This window comes from Myxocyprinus asiaticus, chromosome 33 (genome assembly GCF_019703515.2).
Source record: "Myxocyprinus asiaticus isolate MX2 ecotype Aquarium Trade chromosome 33, UBuf_Myxa_2, whole genome shotgun sequence".
In the NCBI taxonomy this organism is placed as follows: Eukaryota; Metazoa; Chordata; class Actinopteri; order Cypriniformes; family Catostomidae; genus Myxocyprinus; species Myxocyprinus asiaticus.
In genome coordinates, this window is record NC_059376.1 from 8,924,374 (window position 1) to 8,944,068 (window position 19,695).

At 38.3% G+C, this 19,695-nt stretch overlaps 1 protein-coding gene and 2 long non-coding RNA genes across 5 annotated transcripts in view; 1 reads left to right on the forward strand and 2 right to left on the reverse strand.

Moving 5' to 3' along the window:
- The window catches only part of LOC127424608 (ras and EF-hand domain-containing protein-like), a 29,852-nt gene extending 29,238 nt beyond the window's left edge, over nucleotides 1–614 (reverse strand). For both annotated transcript variants that reach the window (XM_051669950.1, XM_051669949.1), the window contains exon 1: nucleotides 233–614. In XM_051669950.1, coding sequence (XP_051525910.1) covers nucleotides 233–555 — 323 coding nt within the window. In that variant the 5' untranslated portion in view covers nucleotides 556–614. The remainder of the gene's footprint in view (nucleotides 1–232) is intronic.
- A 5,259-nt stretch (nucleotides 615–5,873) lies between these two features.
- Nucleotides 5,874–13,918, reverse strand: LOC127424627 (uncharacterized). Of its 2 annotated transcripts, none has more exons than XR_007894491.1 (3): nucleotides 13,813–13,918; nucleotides 9,582–9,695; nucleotides 5,874–6,020 (listed from the first exon to the last, which is right to left on the reverse strand). It is a non-coding gene; the product is annotated as an uncharacterized LOC127424627 (long non-coding RNA). The 2 variants fall into 2 exon arrangements; XR_007894492.1 differs by lacking the exon at nucleotides 5,874–6,020 and adding an exon at nucleotides 6,054–6,190.
- LOC127424628 (uncharacterized) lies at nucleotides 5,963–13,867 on the forward strand. The gene is made up of 3 exons (XR_007894493.1): nucleotides 5,963–6,102; nucleotides 9,609–9,711; nucleotides 11,753–13,867. It is a non-coding gene; the product is annotated as an uncharacterized LOC127424628 (long non-coding RNA).
- Nucleotides 13,919–19,695: the final 5,777 nt, after the last annotated feature.

The window sequence follows — 19,695 nt, forward strand, 5'->3', positions numbered from 1 at the left end:
GGGAACTATGTGTTCTAAAAAGTTGTGTTGGAACCCTACAAAAAAAAATAAAAATAAAAAAATAAAAAAAATAAAAATAAAAATCCCATCAGGATATTTTAGAATCAGTTCCAAATTATGTTAGAAATTCCAACAGGAATCCTCTATAATTCTTTATTTAATTTCTTTATGATTTTATGACTAGCTCTAACATTTTCAATGCATGATCTTCTTGTCCTATCAAGTGTTTTACCTGGGGATGAATTTCACTTGATCCCCCAGGCGGAATTTAAAATCCTCCCAGGCGACAGAGAAACTTTCCCCGGCGCTGTCGCTGCACATGTCCTCGTCGTTCAACAGGTGTGACTCCTGAAATCCGTCCATAAACTCCTCCAGAGTGATCGTGCCGTCTTTGTCGGTGTCAAGTCTGGAAAATATCGCATCTATCTCGGAGGTTCGCACGTGCAGCTCGGAACATATTTTCTTAAACTCCCATTTCTCGATGCTTCCTGAGTGATCCACATCGCACGCGTGGAAGAGCTCGCGGAGTCTCTCCTCCTGCGCGTCAGAACCCATGACTGCTGCTTGTGTTAACAAACATTAGAAGACAGTTTTCAAACTGTGTTACCCTGTGCTGTCATGCTTGTGTACTGGCCCTTGAGTTCACTCACACTGAGTGGAATAAACGCCCCTTACACAAACTGTTCAGAGAGTTGCGTTACTGACACAAGCTCGCATCACAAGATGGCAGTTATACGCCACTTTTTACACATTTGGTGTACCGTGACATTTTTTTAAGCAATTGAGACTAAATCCCATGTTCTTTGGAGTGATAACAGTCAGATAAACTATTAGACCAATGTAACATGCTTGGATGCCTTGTTCACAGCAACTTTTAGTGTCTTTGTACCTGCAACTTTCTTTTTTTAAGGAATAGTTAACCCAAAAATCTCATAATTTACTCACCCTCATGCCATCCCAGATGTGTATAACTTTCTTTCTTCTGCTGAACACAAATTAAGATTTTTAGAAGAATATTTCAGCTCGGTGGGTCTATTTAATGCAAGTGAATCGTGGCCAGAACTTTGAAGCTCCAAAAAGCACATTAAATCAGCATAAAAGTAATCCATAGGACTCCAGTGGTTAAATCCATGTCTCCTGAAGTGAAGTGATGGGAATGGGTGAGAACCAGATCAATATTTAAGTCCTTTTTTATGATAAATTCTCCACTTTTACTTTCACTTACACATTCTTCTTCTGTTTTTGTCGACTCGCATTCTTTGTGCATATCGCCACCTACTGGTCAGGGCTGGTCAAAGGTTAAAAGGTTTTTGGGGTATTTTTTATTTTATCCTACTCTACTGCACTTATGTGTTTGAATGATTAGCTATTGAAACATTTAATATTTTACCATCAAATATGAAAATTGCCCATATTTCTGTTATACAGCCTTTTTTACACTGTCATCCAAAAGTTGTACTTCATTTTTAATAGTGTCTGTGAAACACTTTAGAATTTAATAAAATATATATCAACTATTTAAAAATTTAAGTAAATTAGTTAATATTCGTTCAAAAAATAAGTAGTTTTATTAAGAATAACCATCTACTGTAGATTTCACCTGTTTATTTATTTATTTATTTTTTTTGCAACACATATGCATTCTGGGTTTAAAAGAGTTTTTCTTGTATTATTAATTCCAGTACTTATTTTAGCTACCTTCATACCCTTTTCTGATAAAGTTTTTGTTCCACTAACCATTGTTAAAAAGGGAATATGTCAATGAGAATGAGGGTCCTTTATGAATAACTGTACACCATTTCTTGTACAACATCTTATTCTCTGTTCAGCTGTGGCCAGATATCAATTAATGGAACAGCAAAACAGAAGAGCGCAACTGATCTCTATTTGGAAGTGGAAAGTAGAAGCATGCAATTTAATATCTAAAACACTAGGTGGAGACAAATAAATAAATAAATATATATTAACATTTATATAAAATAAATCCCAGTTCTTCCCATCTGCCCAAGTACTGTAGGTATGCCAAGCTTGCCCAATTTTTATGATAAAAATAAGCTAATTTATATATATATATATTCTTGATCAAACTTTTGTATTTTTTCTAATACATAAATATCGATAAAACAAATTTACTTGATATTGTCGTGTAAGGGCCTGTATTCAGAAAATAGGCTGTATCTTGAAATAAATCATTTTTTTCTTGCACCACTGACATTTATTTTTTAGATAAAGCAAAACCTCAATCTTTGAAAATAAAGATAAAAATCTTTATGATTTAGGATTTTGTTGCACATTCTGGCCACTTATGTATGACTTGTGATAAAAAAGCAAGGATATAACAATAAAAAGATGCACTGTGATAAGCACGGGAAAGGTGTATGTCAACCCCATAGAAAGAGAGCCATTTAGAGAGACAGAAGGAAAAGAGAAAGAGAAGGGAGGTAAAAAGAGGTGGAGAGAAACTGAAAGATAGAGAGGGGAAGGAGAGAGAGAGAGCAAGACTGAAAGTGAGAGATACTATGTGTTTTTCTTCCTCTGTGTTGCCATGCTCGGACTGTCAGCAGTGGGCTTAACCACTCTTCATACCATACGGATTTACTCCACACACATCTGACTGAGTGTGTATGTTTGTCCAGTATGCATGAATGCGCGAATGAAAGCCCAGTGCACGCAGCACATCTGCAATTGCCTGTCCGAACTGTCCTCACTCCTGCGTAGATGTGTGTGTGAGTGTGGACACATCATTGTGTGTGTCTGTATGTGTGTCAGACGATGGATTGCTCTGTGCTGGGTCTCTCCAAGCTCCAGTCTCTTTGCTTCAGTCTGAGGACGGACTTGTTCTCTTCCATCTCCTGGTGGAGTGTGGCTGCTGCTGTTTTGCCCTGGTACACTTTTGGCCTCCATGAGTGCATCTGAGGATATCCAACTTCTCCCTGGAAGGTAAGCCCAACCTGGCAACCTGTCTGTATGAGGTGAAAAGAGGAGCAAGCAAGGAAAGCACATGTTTTATGCTTGTATTACTATGCACTGGAGGGCTGGACACTTCCATATTTCAGAGTTTTACCTAGGTTATTTTTCAGCTTTCTATGTTTTATGTCCAAAAGCAGTATAAAAAATAGCCAAATATGTAAGACATTGCAGTCTCTGTTTTTTCATTTACTTAGTTCAGAATTTGAATATATTCATTACATTGTACAGATCAGTATGTACAATGTAAGCGTGATATTTTAGAATTATGAGAAGTATGTGCCAAGGGTGGAATGTGTGTGGGTCAGGTTTTGCCTATAATGCCTTTATTATGGATACCAAATGTCCCCACAAGGATAGATAAACCTGAAATCAACTACGTTGGGGGATTAGCCAACCAGTTTAATAAACACAGTCATGTTTATGTGTTTGTGTGTGACTGCAACAAACATGCATATTCTATAATGGATTATAAAAAAAGCTTGTCCTGGTTTGGAGCTCCAAAAAGAAATATTGTCCATTAATTTTGATGTGAAAAGTGCTTAAAAAGCATCCCGAGGTTCCTCTTCATCATCTGCGCTGTGCTTAATTCCCTGGACAAATGGTGCAGCTTGTCTCAGGCTGTTTTTTTGCAGCAATGACTTGCATACGACATGTTCCATTAATTGAATGGACATCTTGGCATCTGGTCTGGATGCTGTGAAAAAAACAATATTTGCTGACATGCATCACTATCTGCTGAACAATATTTTGAAGGCTTTTTGTTTAGCCAATAATCGATCTGAGCACAAAACCCTACTGTGTTCTTTATTGAAACTTTTTTAATGTTTAATTTAGTGTGAAAGTGGCAAAGTATATCTTCCCTGTCATTTGTCAGTGATCAAATAATGAGTAAAAATTGTGACTGATATTACTTGACAGCGAAATAGATGGGTCAAGCACATTACGTTGTGTCATACAATCTTCGTCACATTGTGCTAACAAGTTCTAAGAAAAACAATGTATAAACTTTTGTTGCAATGCCATGGAACTCAAAACTACATAATGGCTTTTTTATGTTAGAATGCAACTTTCAATTACAGTGATTGGAAATGAAACTCTCCTAGAGAACAATATTTAAATGCTTAATTTCGTATTAATTTGTTTGGTTGATAGGTCTGTATACATCTAATAAATATTTTTATGGCAAGGCACTTTTGTAATGTAGTCGTCCCTTAATGTTTATGTCTATAAACTCCAACTGATAAAGACCATTACATTTTGTTCCATTTTGTTGAAAAAATGAAATCCCAGTAGAGCTAGTGCAGACAATTACTTCCAAATTAGTCCATTGACATTTGTTAGGACTAGGGCTGGGAAATGTAATGTTAATTTTTGTGATTAATATTTTTTTGTTTAATGTGTTAAAAATGTTATACAATTAATGCAGTATCCGTTTTTTTTTTTTTTTTTTTTACTTTCTGAAACTTCATGCTATGAAAGAAAGGAGTCCTGAGTTTTTCCTGCCTGCCAGGAACAAACCCAGGCACCTTCTTTATACAATGGGCGAAACTTCACTAATGTTTTTCCCCACTTTCTGTGGCTTAAATTGGCATATATACATTTTCAGGAGGTACACGCTCCACTCTGCATATCCTCGCACAGAAACTGATTGTGAAGAGCAGTGCAAACGTATTAATTGCGCATGACACGTCACAGGCATATTAAACACGAGAGCAGATTTACTGTACAGAGAATAAAGACTTCAACCGCAAGTGGTGAACCAGGCATGCGAGAGATAAGGGCAAGCTGCAGTATCTCTTCACGTCACCCAAAAGCGCTCGCTCAATTTCATCTGAGCATGTGCGCGATAGAGACCTGGCTGTTCAGCTGCAGCCTAGTATACTTGTAGAGACTGAACAGAAGCTAGAGAAAATGGTAGTTTTGATATTTTAAAGGTGCTATATGTAATATTTTGGCTGAACTAAATCATAAAATGACCATAATATGTCATTAGAGAATTAGGAAACATGCTAAATTGAAATACTGGCTTCTCCAATAACAGTGCTACAGCCAGTATATTCTACTTGAAGTTTCCATTCCGGCCTGGAATTTCTGTTTATGTCTTGTGCTGTGTGATCCCGCCCACTGCCCACTCACCAATAGTATTTTGACACCGCCGGGTTGCCAGATTTGAACAAGTTTGCAGGCAAACATCACTGCGTGCTGCAGCCATGGAAGCCAGCAAACGAACTGGATCAGAGATAACAGATTCCACCCGACCTAAAAAGTCTTGCCATCCATCTAATAACCACCATGATCAGAGGTGTAGTAAAACAAGGATAAATACTGGAGATGCCTTTGGAAGATGGAGACAGCTTAAAGCCCAGAAATCCTTTACAACGGATGCTGAGTTGGCTAATTTGCATGCCAACATTCTGGCAACCCGCATGAGCTTCGAGTCTGGGGTGGGGCAGACAACTTGTTAACCTTACATATAGCACCTTTAAACTTCATTTATCAAAATATAGTCAAATTAACTTTGAATACAAACAAGACAGATAGACAAACATAAACAGGTTGGTAAGTGAGTTGTACAGAAAGTAAATGATCGGTACAGAGAAAATGTAACTTCATGGAGTCTATAGACAATGCCTTGAGAACCATTGATACTTAATTCAGTCTAACTCGATTTGCAATTGGGTAACTTGAATTATATTAGAGAGACACCAGTACTTTCAGCAAAGTCTGGAGATGTACTTGCGTTTCCTTGCGTTGCTTGGTTCTTTGGCTCTTTGTAGAAAGTTCTGGTTTTTCCGTCTATGTTTTGGACCTCTGTTAAGATCGTGGATGTTGGGTTGTTGCTGGAATGATGAAGCGGGCTTTGAAGCGAGGCCTTCTGCCAGGAAGACTTGCAACTCCCATCACGTGTGTGAGTCATAGAGCAGAGCGTGAGAAGAGTTTCCTCGGAACTAAGCATTCCGAGCTTTCTTGGACTCTACATTGTACAAGACATGAGGGGCACTGGAGAAAGCTACAAGCCACGAGGGCAAGAGCGTGGAGGATGAAGAGAGCTGAAGAGGAGAGGAAGAGCAAGAAGAGCGTTTGTCTGAGGCAGGGAGACATTGTACTGTTGAAGTTGACCGCACCCCAAAGGTATCTTGAGCCAATCAGAAGTGTCTTTTGCTGGGTCACATAATCATTTGTCTGTCCCTCCTTCTGAAGATAATTATTGTTCCTTTGTCTGTGAAGACAAAGTTTCTTTCTACTGTTTCCTGCTCAAAATGTATGTTTTAATCATACATTTTATATATCTTTGATACAACTGAATATATAAAAAATGAATTAACATAAACATTCCTGAAATGCAGAAAGAATCTCAACAATAGTAAAAATGATGTTCTTTATCATGAATGGTTACCATTCTAGTAATATGACATAAGAAAAGATTAAAGATTATAATAATCAATTCATCAGTTAGCAAAGTGATTACAGGTCATAACTTAATTTTCACAGAGAATGCCTCATGCTCCCTTATTGGCCTAATTTAAGCATAGAAAATTGTTTATATCGAAGGACAAAAGGAGAGTTTCTTAGATTTCATGGCATAGGGGCTTTCCTCAGAAAAGTATGTCTTCAAGTCATGTGAATAATTATTAACATGAGTGTTTTTGGGTATGTGCTATCTGGACAAGTCTCCTTATAAAATAAGAAGAGTATATTTTCTGAAAGAGCTTTTCCTCCTCTAAAAGAGTATATATTTCTCTAAAAGAACGGCACACACGGAACGTCTTTTTAAAGACGTGTCTTTTTATAGATGCCTTTCCGATTGTGTGTTATTCCTGGTTGCGGTCGTTATCTCGCAACTTTGGATGGTCATGATCGCTGTCTTTTGTGTCTGGGCACGACCCACATGGAGGCAGCGTTTGTGGATGGTTTATGTTCTCACTGCAAGAACATGACCATGGCAACGTTGCGGTCGTGGCTTGATTTCTTACGAAAGCAAGCCATCCCAGCGGCTCTCCGCCTTGGTCCTTCTACCAACGGGTATGAGGCCAGCGCGGCTAGCACTGGGGGTGATTTGGGGACCCCAACGGGATTGTCTCCGCCGGGCATCCCCCCGCAGATCTCCCATTCCCCAGCACGCTCGTCTGCCCCAGTCGGGTTTCAGGATGAGTTCACCGGCCAGTCTCACGGCGAGTCTGGCTTCTTGTTTGGAGCCCGCGAAGATGATGAGCTCTCGAGCGCAGCATCGGAGAGCGGGCTTGTCCAGTCGGACGCAGAAGCCTCAGCTGGGCTTCCCCCTTAGGGGACGATTGCCCAGTCACAAGCCGATGCCCAAATGACAGACATGCTTTCCCGGGCGGCCGCGAGCATCGGGTTAGAGTGGAACCCTCCGCTCTCCCCTGAACCCTCGCAGCTTGATGATTGGTTCCTGGGCTTGCGGCGCCGCTCAAAGCAGCCACGCCCCGCTCCAGTGCCATTCTTCCTGGAAGTGCACGAGGAGCTGACGAAGTCATGGGAGGCACCTTTTACTTCCCAGCCCCGATTCCGCAGTTCCCCCGCTCTCACTACCCTCGATGGCGGGGTGGCCAGGGGCTATATGGCGATTTCCCCAGTAGATAAGACGCTCGCGGTGCACCTATGCCCGCAGAGCGCCGCCACCTGGCGCGGACGCCCTAAGCTCCCGTCCAACCCCTGTAGGCTCACAGTCGGTGCTGGCCTGTTTGAAGGCGTTCAAACAGAAAAGGCTTCTGGGGCATATGGCGTCCTCGGCGGTGGCCACCCCGCTCAGGTTCATGCATATGAGACCGCTTCAGCACTGGCTCCAGACTCGAGTCCCGAAATGGGCATGGCGCCACGGGACACATCGCATGGCCATCACGCCGGTCTGTCACCGTCTTTTCAGCCCTTGGACCGACCTCTCATTTCTACGGGCAGGTGTTCCTTTATAACTGGTCTCCAGGTGCGTCGTGGTCACGACAGATGCCTCCAAAACGGGCTGGGATGCTGTTTGCAACGGGCACACAGCCGCCGGCCTCTGGACGGGCCCACGACTGCATTGGCACATCAACTGCCTCAAGTTGTTGGCAATTCTGCTCACCCTGTGGAGGTTCCGGCCGTTGATCCAGGGCAAGCACGTGTTGGTTCGGACAGACAACACGGCAACTGTAGCATATGTCAACCGCCAAGGCGGTCTGCGCTCATGTTGTATGTCACAACTTACTCTTACGTGATCCTGAGACCCCGACCGGGCTATGTGCCCAAGGTTCCCACCACCCCTTTTAGGGACCAGGTGATGAACCTGCAAGTGCTGCCCCAGGAGGAGGCAGACCCAGCCCTGTCGTCGTTGTGTCCGGTGCGCGCTTTGCGCATCTATTTGGATCGCACGCAGAGCTTTAGAACCTCTGAGCAGCTCTTTGTCTGCTTTGGTGCACAGCGGAAAGGAAGCGCTGTCTCCAAGCAGAGGATCGCCCACTGGCTCATTGACGCCATAACTATGGCATATGTCGCCCAGGACATGCTGCCCCCAGTAGGTCTACGAGCCCATTCTACCAGGGGTGTAGCGGCTTTCTGGGCCCTGGCCAGGGGTGCCTCTCTAACAGACATTTGCAGAGCAGCGGGCTGGGCAACACCCAACACCTTTGCAAGGTTCTACAACCTCCGGGTGGAACCGGTTTCATCCCAGGTAGTGGCACGCAACACAAGCGGATAAGCCCGGGATAGCTGGCCGGGTGTATCGCTTGCACATAGCGCCTTCCACCTCCTTTTGAGCTGAAGATGTATGCCATTAATTCCCAGTAGTGTTCACAAATTGTTCCCTGGTTGACTTCCTCCGAGCCCTGTGGCAGTCGAGTTTTCGGAGAGATTCGCTGCCGGCCCAGTACACGTGCTAACTAAGAGTCCTGTTCTGAGGTAGGTGCTCTGCATGAGGCCATGACTGGTTTAAGCCTGTCTCTATTTTTTGGGTAGTCGACTTGTCCCCAAAGGGCCGTTCGACACTCATAACTATGTTGGGGGAGGTTACGTGTCGACCTGGTGTGCTGGCTATGAGGCACACAGTGGTCTGCCCACCACACACCACCAGTTCACGTAACAGAATTCAGCCAGTTGTGGCGTTTCATATAGGGACCCCTAGTGTCACTACATCGACACAACATCGAGTGAGTGACAGATAGGGAACGTCATGGTTACTTGTATAACCTCTGTTCCCTGATGGAGGGAACGAGACGTTGTGTCCCTCCTGCCACAACACTGAACTACCCGCTGAAATGGCCAGACCTTATATCGGCTCCTCAGCATAAAACCTGAATGAGTGGTTGCATACCAGCTCCTTTTATACCCATATGTCCGGGGGAGTGGCATGCAAATACCACTCGCCAATTTTCATTGGCCTTTTATCAAAGTCCAGAGGTGTCTCGGGCTCCCAAGAGTGACCCCTAGTGTCACTACATCGACACAACATCTCGTTCCCTCCATCAGGGAACGGAGGTTACACAAGTAACCATGACGTTTTCCTGGACCCCCTCCCTTGTTTTTTGACAGTTACATTTTAGGCAGATGTAACAAACCCTGCACCCTGGGAGGGAAGCATGTACGGCTGCCAAACCCCTCCACTTTTACCTGGACCTTACCTTTTAATCTCCTTTAATCCTTGACAGTATACACCCACTGTTCTGATTGGCTCTCTGCTCTTGACTGACCAGATCTCTCCTTGTCATCTTACTGATCACCACTACTGGGTGGGGCTACGGAAGTAATAAGGTAAAGTAGGTGTTAATGTGTTATTGTGGAGGCAGTCACATGCAAATGTCTATCACAGTGTGACATCACAATGTGGAGGAAGTAGAGAACGAGTCATTTTGGCAACTTGGTTTCAACAAATGTTCTCACTGTGAGGAAGAATGTTTGAGTTCTGAAACTTACTGTATGTTTTTATAGTACAATGACCTCATCTATGTCAAAAGAGCAAGTACATTTGATTACTCATATCATGACCCCTTTAAAAGTGCCATAAAAGTTGACAATAGCATCATTGACCTGGCGTGACGCATATTGACGTGCCTTATTTGATAATATATTGCAAACATAACTGAATTATGAGAGCTGCGGCATAGGGGAACATTTTTAGAGAATAACTTTTTTCCCCAGTCTGTGAGGGCAAGGACAGAGAAACACATGCAGTTTTTCTGCTGATTCCATCCATTTATACAGGCAGCACCATTCCCTCTTGGGATTATTTACAGGGATTTGCACATACAGACATTAATCGGGTAACTTTGAGTGAGTCCTAACCACAAGTTTCATTTCAAATCCCAGTTATTAAAGTATATTCTCTTTAAAAATGTGCACTGTTGGACATAAATATGACACCAAGAAAAAGAGCTAAATTACATCAGGACCTTCCCACCATTTCACACGGGTTCTGTTGAGATTAAACACAGCCTATTTCGGGAGCAAATTAATTCTGTTAGTCCCTCATAATCTTGACCATGATAGTCAACAGAGTGTCAGCATTCAAAAATTTTGTGACTCATGAACTTTCAGTGCTTGATCGGCTTTAGTAAACTATACTTTCAGAAGTGTAGAAGCGGCTGACATGATTCTGATGTTACATGCAGAACTGGTGCTAATAATTGCGTGGTTATGCAATTAATGTAGCATCTCGTTGAGAAGCCTAAAGCATAGTGAGAGCAATGGAGAAAGTCCAGAGCAGACGCTCAAAAGTCAAACAGAGAGACTGTCAGGCCCGGTTCCAGATCAGAATCACTGAGGATGCTTCTGAAAATAGTGGGGGTGCTCTGTATAAAGTGGAGATGTATCATAATTACAAATTTTTTTAATAGATTAAATCATGTTTAAATGCTGCTTAAACAACATAAAGAAAAGTTAGTTTTTTTATGTACAAAACATTTATTACTTCTGGGTTTTTTTTCCCCATGATCTGTCACTGAAAATGACAGCAAAATTCTGCGCCTGCAGATTAGGACATACTGATTTAAAAAATCATACACGTTTATACGTTTTGATGCAGCATTTTGTGCATTCACAAAATGCAAGGATTTTTGTGTGTTTGCTGGTATTCAAGAAAATCTGCTTGCCAATTTACAGTATTAGTCTTACATATTCAACTGAGCAGGGGTGTGCAATTATTTTGGTACTGGGGCCACATCAGCCATTAAGAAGAACATGGAACAGAGAAGATAAAAAGTTCTTCATGGTTTTATCTTTTAAGCCCAGACATGCACTCAATGAATGATGTAAAAAAAAAATTAAGTGTATACTGATGGGACCATTCTGCGATTGCTTGAAGTTTTGACGCTACATTTCTATCACGTGTTAGTAAAACTGAATTAAGACTGAGTATAATTATTGTTTATTTTACCATACTTCAATGCAGTGGTAATTTAGTATTCAATTTAACACTCTATATCAGGAGTCTGGATTAAAAGTAAAATAAAATATTCGGGAAAGAGATTCTAATAGCTTATTTTAATGTTGGCTGCAAAGTGGACCCGTTTATTTGTTTTATTCTCAGAACATTATCAACCTGTTTACATGCTCATGGGTCATGATGTGAGTCTTGTCAATGTTTGGCACCCCATTCAGCACACCACTGAATAAAACAGGCTGCATGACACTGATAAATGATTACTGTCAGAGTAACATTCACACACAGGTGTGAGGGACTTCAGCATTTTACAGATAACTGAGAATAAATATATTCCTCTCTCACTTGGTCTTACTCGTGTGTCCCCTCCGTGCACTACTGAGCGCTAAGTTGTTGTTTGTTTGTTTTTTGCAGAGAGAAAGCGCGTGCACTTGCATGTATGGGAGCACCCTCAAGCACCCCCATAGAACCGGGCCTGGAGACTGTTATCTGTAGTGGATGTCTGGGAATGATGAAATGCTAGCTTTTACAATCTGTGATATTTCAAATGCTTCTTTATAGGTTAAACACCTGCCAGCATGAATGTGGTCCTTGTCTTCTCAAACTGAATCAAATCAAATCACTTTACTGTCACTACACCATATACACGAGTGTAAGAGTGAGTGAACATCTTGGGTGTGTGTGATCCAGCAATATTGCAATCATATAGTGACATTATGACACAATATTCTGTACAAGATGTACAGAATATACAATATAGTCAGTAGGCACAGTATATACAGTGCAATATAATACACAATATCCACATTATGCGCATAATATACACACAATTATACACAATGTTTACATACAGATTAGAGCAGTTGTCGAATGCTTTGCAATGTACAAAGTATACACAATACAGGCTAGGCAAGGCACACGTGGTCCTTGCTCTAGTAATTGTTAATCATCTAATAATATTTTCCATGCACAAAATACAAAAATAATGAACTGACTTCAGTTGATATTGGAAATAAATACTATGCATAATCATCATTTGTCCACACTGAACTGCATAGCATCAGATTGACAGTGCAGAATGTCTTTCATAATGCTTATTATAATTAATATAATATTTATTTATTATATCATATATTATTATTCATTACTTGTTCTTTGGAGTTAAGAAAATTGTGTTGAGATAGTGTGAGCTGACAGACAGCATCTGTTGCTTCAGTTAAATGTAAATTGCATTACTTAGAGCTAGCTGGCTGTGGATGAAAAATATTTATGTAAAAAAAAAAAAAAGGCTTTTGATGACAATTAAACACATCCTCCCCCAAATTCTCATTAACGTAATGTGAAAAATGTAATTATATTATTATATGACAGGCTATTATTAAAATTTTTTTTTATTTTTTATTTTTTATTAAATAAGTATAAATTACATTTAGCACAATAAACACTACAAAGGTACTTAACGAGTAATGTATAATCTTATTTTTGCCTCACAGTAATGAGAATTAGTTTTTTGTAGTATGCTACACAGTATTCTACAGAGAATTAATTATTTTAAAATGTGCTATTATTATTTTATAAAAATGACATTATTTGAATGTCATAAAAATAGTCACAATGCAATAATAATAATAATAATAATTTATACTAATCCTAAATATAGGTTCTAAATAGGCTTCATTGTCTTTATGCAAAATTTACATTGTAAAATGTTCCTTTTGATTTTGGGAAACATAACCAGACATTTAGTTTTCATGATTTTCAGCTCAGTTTATATGAGATGGCAAAATTCTGTTCAATAACAGCTTAATGGTAGACAGAGTGTTGCACCCCTGAAAAGGGGGAAGAAGATTAACAATAGAAAAATTCCAGCGATGTCTCCCCACAGGAATCTTTATAAAATATAATTAACAATAAAGCACACTTACAAAACAACATTTTATTTTCTTAAGTGCAATGTATTTCATCATGTACATAACTTTTTAATGCATCCATAAATATATATTTATCAAAGACATGTTCCTCTTACTTGTAAATAATCAACTCCATTTTTACCCCTTTAAAATTTTCCTTCATTAATTATTTATCTTTTTAAACCTTAAACTTTAGATGGATATATTTATACTTTAAAATGTGTATATACCTGTATTTCACATATATATCTTCTGTATTTCTCTCATATGTCTTAATATCTTAACATTTCAACAGCATATAACAATTAACATGAAAGAAAACACATTTGCAAATTAAACACAAATATATGCGGACAGATGTCAGACATTTTGCATGCAGTCTGCACGTGAGCCTTGTGCCTTTTATGCTCAAAATGGAGCCCTGAACTCACAGTTTACCAATACTCTCAATTAGGCTTTCAATTACATCGACTAACAAAAACATTACAGTAATCTCTGTAAACAGTAAAATATTATATATTTGATTATTTTTACACTCTATTAACCAAAAATGTACTGTCATACCTGAAAAGGGGGAGAAGATTAATAATAGAAAAACTCCAGCGATGTTTCTCCACTGCAAACTTTATGTGGAATGAAGAAAACCCCCAAGAGCTCCCCACAGTATAATCAGGCAAAACTAATCAATCACGAACCTCTTTTTACTTGACCAATTGATCGCAGATCTACTGGAAACCGTCGAAAGATCTCTTTTTTTTTTTTTAAATGAAAAGTAACTGCTCTATTTTAATTTGATTAAAGTTTGGATTAATTTGATTAGACACAATTTTCATGATGAAACTGAATTAACCTTTAAAACTTCAGAGAAAAAAGAAAAATGTGGAATTTGGGAAAAAAATAAATAGAATTAAAAATACTCTTAAAAAATACACTTAAAAACTTGAAGCAATGTTAGCTTAATTAAGAAACACTTAATTGAGAGACATGCTAAATGTTTTATTTATTATTTACATTGAAATAAAACATTTTAGTAAGCTAAAGGAGTGTGTTCAATAGCATATTACCTGTTTGTTCTCTTGTATCAAAATTAGTATTGAGAATCATGAAATTTTATTGGTATCAGTACTGACTACTACATTTTGGTATTGTGACAACACTACATAAAATTATCACATTTATTATTAAAGGAGCGTTGGCATTTCCACAAACTCTTTAATTAAGATACATATTGGTGAACAGTTAGGCTACTGTGCATTGAGGCAAAACAAACTTCTAATAAAGGAAAAGGAAAACAAGGAAAACTTTAGTAGCAAATTGGGATGGAATTTTATCAAACTTCCCTAAAGAGTGTTCATACCTAACAGCAATTCCCAATACTGCTCTGGTCCTCTTAAGCAATTAAAGGCCTACCTTGATACAATTTTATTAATATCGTCCTTCTTGAATGTCATGTCATGGTCATCTTATAATTATGAGGTAATTATAAAGCCTTATGGACTCTGAGCATTTGAGGCTGATGAGAGCTTCGGGAAATCCGCACACGATACTGCTGTTTAGAAACACTATTATATGCTGCCTTACAGTTTATATGGGAATAATGTAGAGATTATAGTGAGATTAACTGAGTTAGGAGGGATTATCGGGAAAGGTCCTGAATATTATCCATGGAACTGTTAAGAAGACAAATCATGTTTCTATTTGAATGTAACTCATAATTTTATACAAATGACCTTAAAATAAAGACAATGATGACCTTTAAAGGGATTAGAATGAGATGCAGAGAGACAATGACAGGGAAGATTATTAAATACAGATGAAGGGAAATACAGAATAAATTATATTGGAAAAAAAAATATAAAAAAGTGGAATAGAGAAAAAGGGAAAGCATGAAGCATAGACCATGAAGCAGCTGTTTGTTTGTTCACAGGTGTCATGACATGAGGAATACAATTTTCCTTGATCTTTTGATATATAAGAGGTTGTTTTACTTTAAAAAAATACTGTAAATTTCAGAACAAAAAACTTCCTCCTCACTGCGGAAAGAGCATTTGTTGAAAGCAAACTGCCAAACGACTCGTTCTCCAATGTGATGTCACACTGTGGTGGGCATTTGCATCTGACCGCCTCCACAACAACACATCAACCCCTACTTGACCTTATAACTTCTGTAGCCTATTACTATTGCATACAACAAATCCTCAAAGTTATAAAAATAATACTGTATCATATTATAATGACAAACTCGACAACAACAAACAATTGCTGGGTTATAATAATAAAATGACAACTGAATTCCAAAATGTTAGTGAGTGAAGTAGTAGGTTTTGCACACCCTGTTCATTAAAAAAAAAAAAAAAATGTTTTGCAAAAATATATGTATTGCTTTTTTATCACTGTATTGTGGAAAAACTGGATATCATGTATTATCTTTAACTAGATTTTTATTTAATTAAAAATGTTGAATGTACTTGGCTACAATGACTGATAGGATGAATTTAAAATTATAATTTAAAATCAATTTTATGTCATATTTTAAGGAAACGTTGTCTAAATTGGGGCCCCGGGCTGGTCGGTCGCTTAGGGCCTCAGAAATTTGAAACTTGCCCCTGCTTACTAATATTATAAATGAACATCAAGGAACATATTAAAATAATAAAAAAAAGGCATGTCATGACCCCTTTAAGTTCAACATGAAACAGTGTTTGCAATTCATTTTAATTATGTAATGTGACATATTTGTGAAACTTCCATAATGTGAAACAAGATATTCAACCAGAACAAATGTAGGACAGGACTTGATTTGATCTTTTTGAAACTGATTGTTAGATTGTGAAAAAACTGTTAATATATGAGGGGAGGGGTTGGAAAATAAGAGGACTTGGTGACGTAAGCCACAAAGAAAAGTCTTCTGGACCAAGTTATTATATTTTAATTAGGTCTGAGACATTTAATGGGTTAATTTCTGTGATTAATTTTTTTATTTATTTTTACTTCCTGAAACTTCACTATAGGAGAAAGTGTCTTGAGTTGTTCCTGGCAGGCTACTCAGCCACAGGCTTCATCTGGTTAGGATTAGGGTGGGTGCGGGTTAGGGCATCTAACAAACCCAGGCACCTTTGTACATTGGATGAAACTTCACTAATGTTTTTCCCACATTCTGTGGCTAATTTGTAATTGGCAAATATACATTTTCAGGAGGTACACACTCGACTCAACTGCACATCCTCGCACAGAAACTGATTGTGTGGAGCAGTGCACGCTTATTCATTACGCGCAACACCAGGGCTTTATAAACATGAGAGCGGATTTACTGTACAGAGAATGGAGACTTCACTCGCAAGCAGTGAACCGGCAAGTTGCCATAGCTCTTCGCATCGCCCTGAAATGCTCACTCGCTTTCATCTGAACCAGTGTCAAACGCGAAACCGCCTGAGAGGGTCCCATCGTGTGCGTGATAGAGACATTCAGCAAGCTGCAGTGAGGTATACTTGAAGAGACTGAACAGCAGCCAGAGGAAATTATAGTTTTGGGATTTTAATCTTCAGCATTCAATATGTTTTATAACTGTATGTATAGTGTATAATAAGGCACTGGCAATGTACACTTAAGTTTCTCTTGCCAATAAAGTTTGACATGAATTGAATCTGCCCATTTGATCCTATTATTAAAAAAAGTACACTGGAAAACACCCAAATTGTAATTACAAAATGTCCTCTGATTTGATGGCATGTATAGGTATATTTGTATCAAAGAGTAATACCTGTAAAAATGTGTCTTATTAACTCTATCTGCAAAAAAAAAAAAAATAATAAAAAAAATAAAAAAAACAAAACATGTACTTATTTAAATTATTAACTTATTTAAATTATTATTAATTGACTGTGTGACTAGAACTGTTGGGTAGTAACAGATTACATGTAATAAGAATACAAAAATCAAGGACTTGTAATTAGATTACATTACATTTTAAATGTGCATAATCAGATTACAGTTACCTTTTTTGGATTACATGATTACATTTCTGAATACATTACAAATCAGCCAATGGCAAAAACAAGTGCATCATTTACTGATTATGCTCCTATATTTAAACAAATTAATGAATGTGTAAATTGCTACCTAATAGAGATAATATTAAAGCTGCTCAACAGATTATTTTTTGGTAAAAAATGAACAAAATTGTATTATTGATTGAGTACATAAAAAAATCAGTGTTCAAATCAATGTCCTTACCTTACCCCGATTCACTACGGCAAGCCTATTAAAATCATTTGTATTCTGAGCTGTCGGGTCGGATTTGGCGCAAAATTGCTGGCTTATGTCATTCATCCATACATCATGTCTGTAAACACAGAAAAGAAGTACCGGCTGTAACGTGTTCCAGCTGGGTAAACTACGCTGTTCAGTTCAGTCATTCACTGTCACACATTTCCTAGTGGTGTGGATGCAGCATCATTCAAAATCAAAAGTTTTCAGTTACAGATGCCGTTGTAGAAATTTAGTATTCACAGTCAGTCATGGTTACTTAATCAGTCAGTGAAAGTGTGAAATAAGAGGACGGTTACTGAGATTAAGCGAGTAAGTATTTGGCTGGTCATTTGATTCTAACATGGCAGCCCCCATGTGCAGACCCACTCCATGTAGAATAAAACAGCTTTTATAAGGTTAATGATATGACTGGAGTCTTAATTTTAATGTGAGTGTTCATGATTTCCTAAATATATTGCAAAATTACAATTCATGTTTTTAGAAGTTAAACTTTTTTAATTTAGAAAATCTTACTGAGTGCGCCTTTAAAACATGCAATAAATAATAAATTGTAATTAAATTACCTAAAAAGTGTAATCTAAAATATTACATTTCTGATAGTGATTACATGACAATTTTAGTTGTCATTTGTAATCACAACCAGATTACATTTAAGAAGTAATCTAGCCAACTCTGGTGAAGAATAACCCATTGGAAAGAAAAAAAATGGTCTTAAATATCTCAATTACAGTGTTTCTCCACAGCGATGTAATTGCATTGAAAGCAAATTGAGACATTTGCTTCACTCTCACATGTACCTCCTTGAGTTTTATAAGTGATCTCAACAATGTCGCAAACTGTGCTCAGATATGCCAAGATACCAAAGTCTGAGTCAGAGATCTCAATATGAAATCAAAAATTTCACATCAAATTCTTCCAAGACCAAACTATCTAAACTGTACCATTCAGATTAATTTTATAGCTCTATAATCTTACTGTATGCCAAAATTTGTGTCTATTTTTATTTCTTCCTGGGAATTTTAAAAGAAACATCCAAGACAAAGCTGACATTTTGAGTCTCCTGAGCTATGAAAGAGCAATATCTGAGCACTATAAATGTTCCTGTGTGAGGCTGGATACTTAAGCCATATCTCATTAGCCATAAGAGACTAAAACACTGTAGAGCTTTACAGAATTGCATCTATACTGCTTAGAAAGATGCACCAATGGCAATTAATGGAAATTTCAGTTCTGCTGTAACAGTTTAAGAACAAAATTATCATTATTTTTAGTCTGCCATTGATGGCAACAAGCTCCAAAACAGTTTGCATGGAGCTGATGGAACAGAGACAAAGATGCAGAGATGGTTATAATAATAAGACTAATACCAATGTCTGAAATTAAAAGACAGATTTCTATACGATTTTCTAAATGATCTGAGCTATGCTAATCACATTAATATTATAGCTCTAACTAAAAATGGGCATATACCACTAATGTTCGAAAACCAGTAAGTGTCCCAAATACTTTTTGTCTTCATTTTGAACAGTAAATCTATCTACAACTTCATTTTATAAAATGTTTTGCTTGAAAAGTGTGCTTGTGCTATCTTTCTTTAAAGTGAATACCACTTGGTTTGATATGTTGTTATCTTATGCAATGACATGTCTAATTACTTTTTGAGGCCACTGTATCCTAATTTACATTTACATGACCAACATTTTCTTACTGAAGCAACCTACAAGAAATGGAATCAACCTGTAGTGAAACAGATATTCACAGGCTGAGAGGCTGGATGTGATTCCGATACTGACATCAAAAAGCGAGTTGAAAGATAAGAGGTGGAATCTTGCTGGTGTTCAGACAACAGCCCCCTCAAAGAGATGTCTAGAATAGATGCAAATCATTAGCATGCCACTGCTTATTTTTCTGAGCCATCACCTCCAGCAATGCATTCTACAGAAGGAAAACAAGAAAGAAAACACTGGTTTATCCAAACTCACCAGTGCTGACAGTAATTGGAAGACACATGATGATGTTTAGAGCTCTTCACTTTGAGTTCTAATTACCAGGGTGGCCTGTGTTGCACAACTGTCCTGCAGCATCCGTTTGGGGTTGAATGATTGCATTCACTTTGCCATTCATGAATATCTTATAAAACAAGCATCATGGAACAATTGTTAAGCATAGCAAATACAC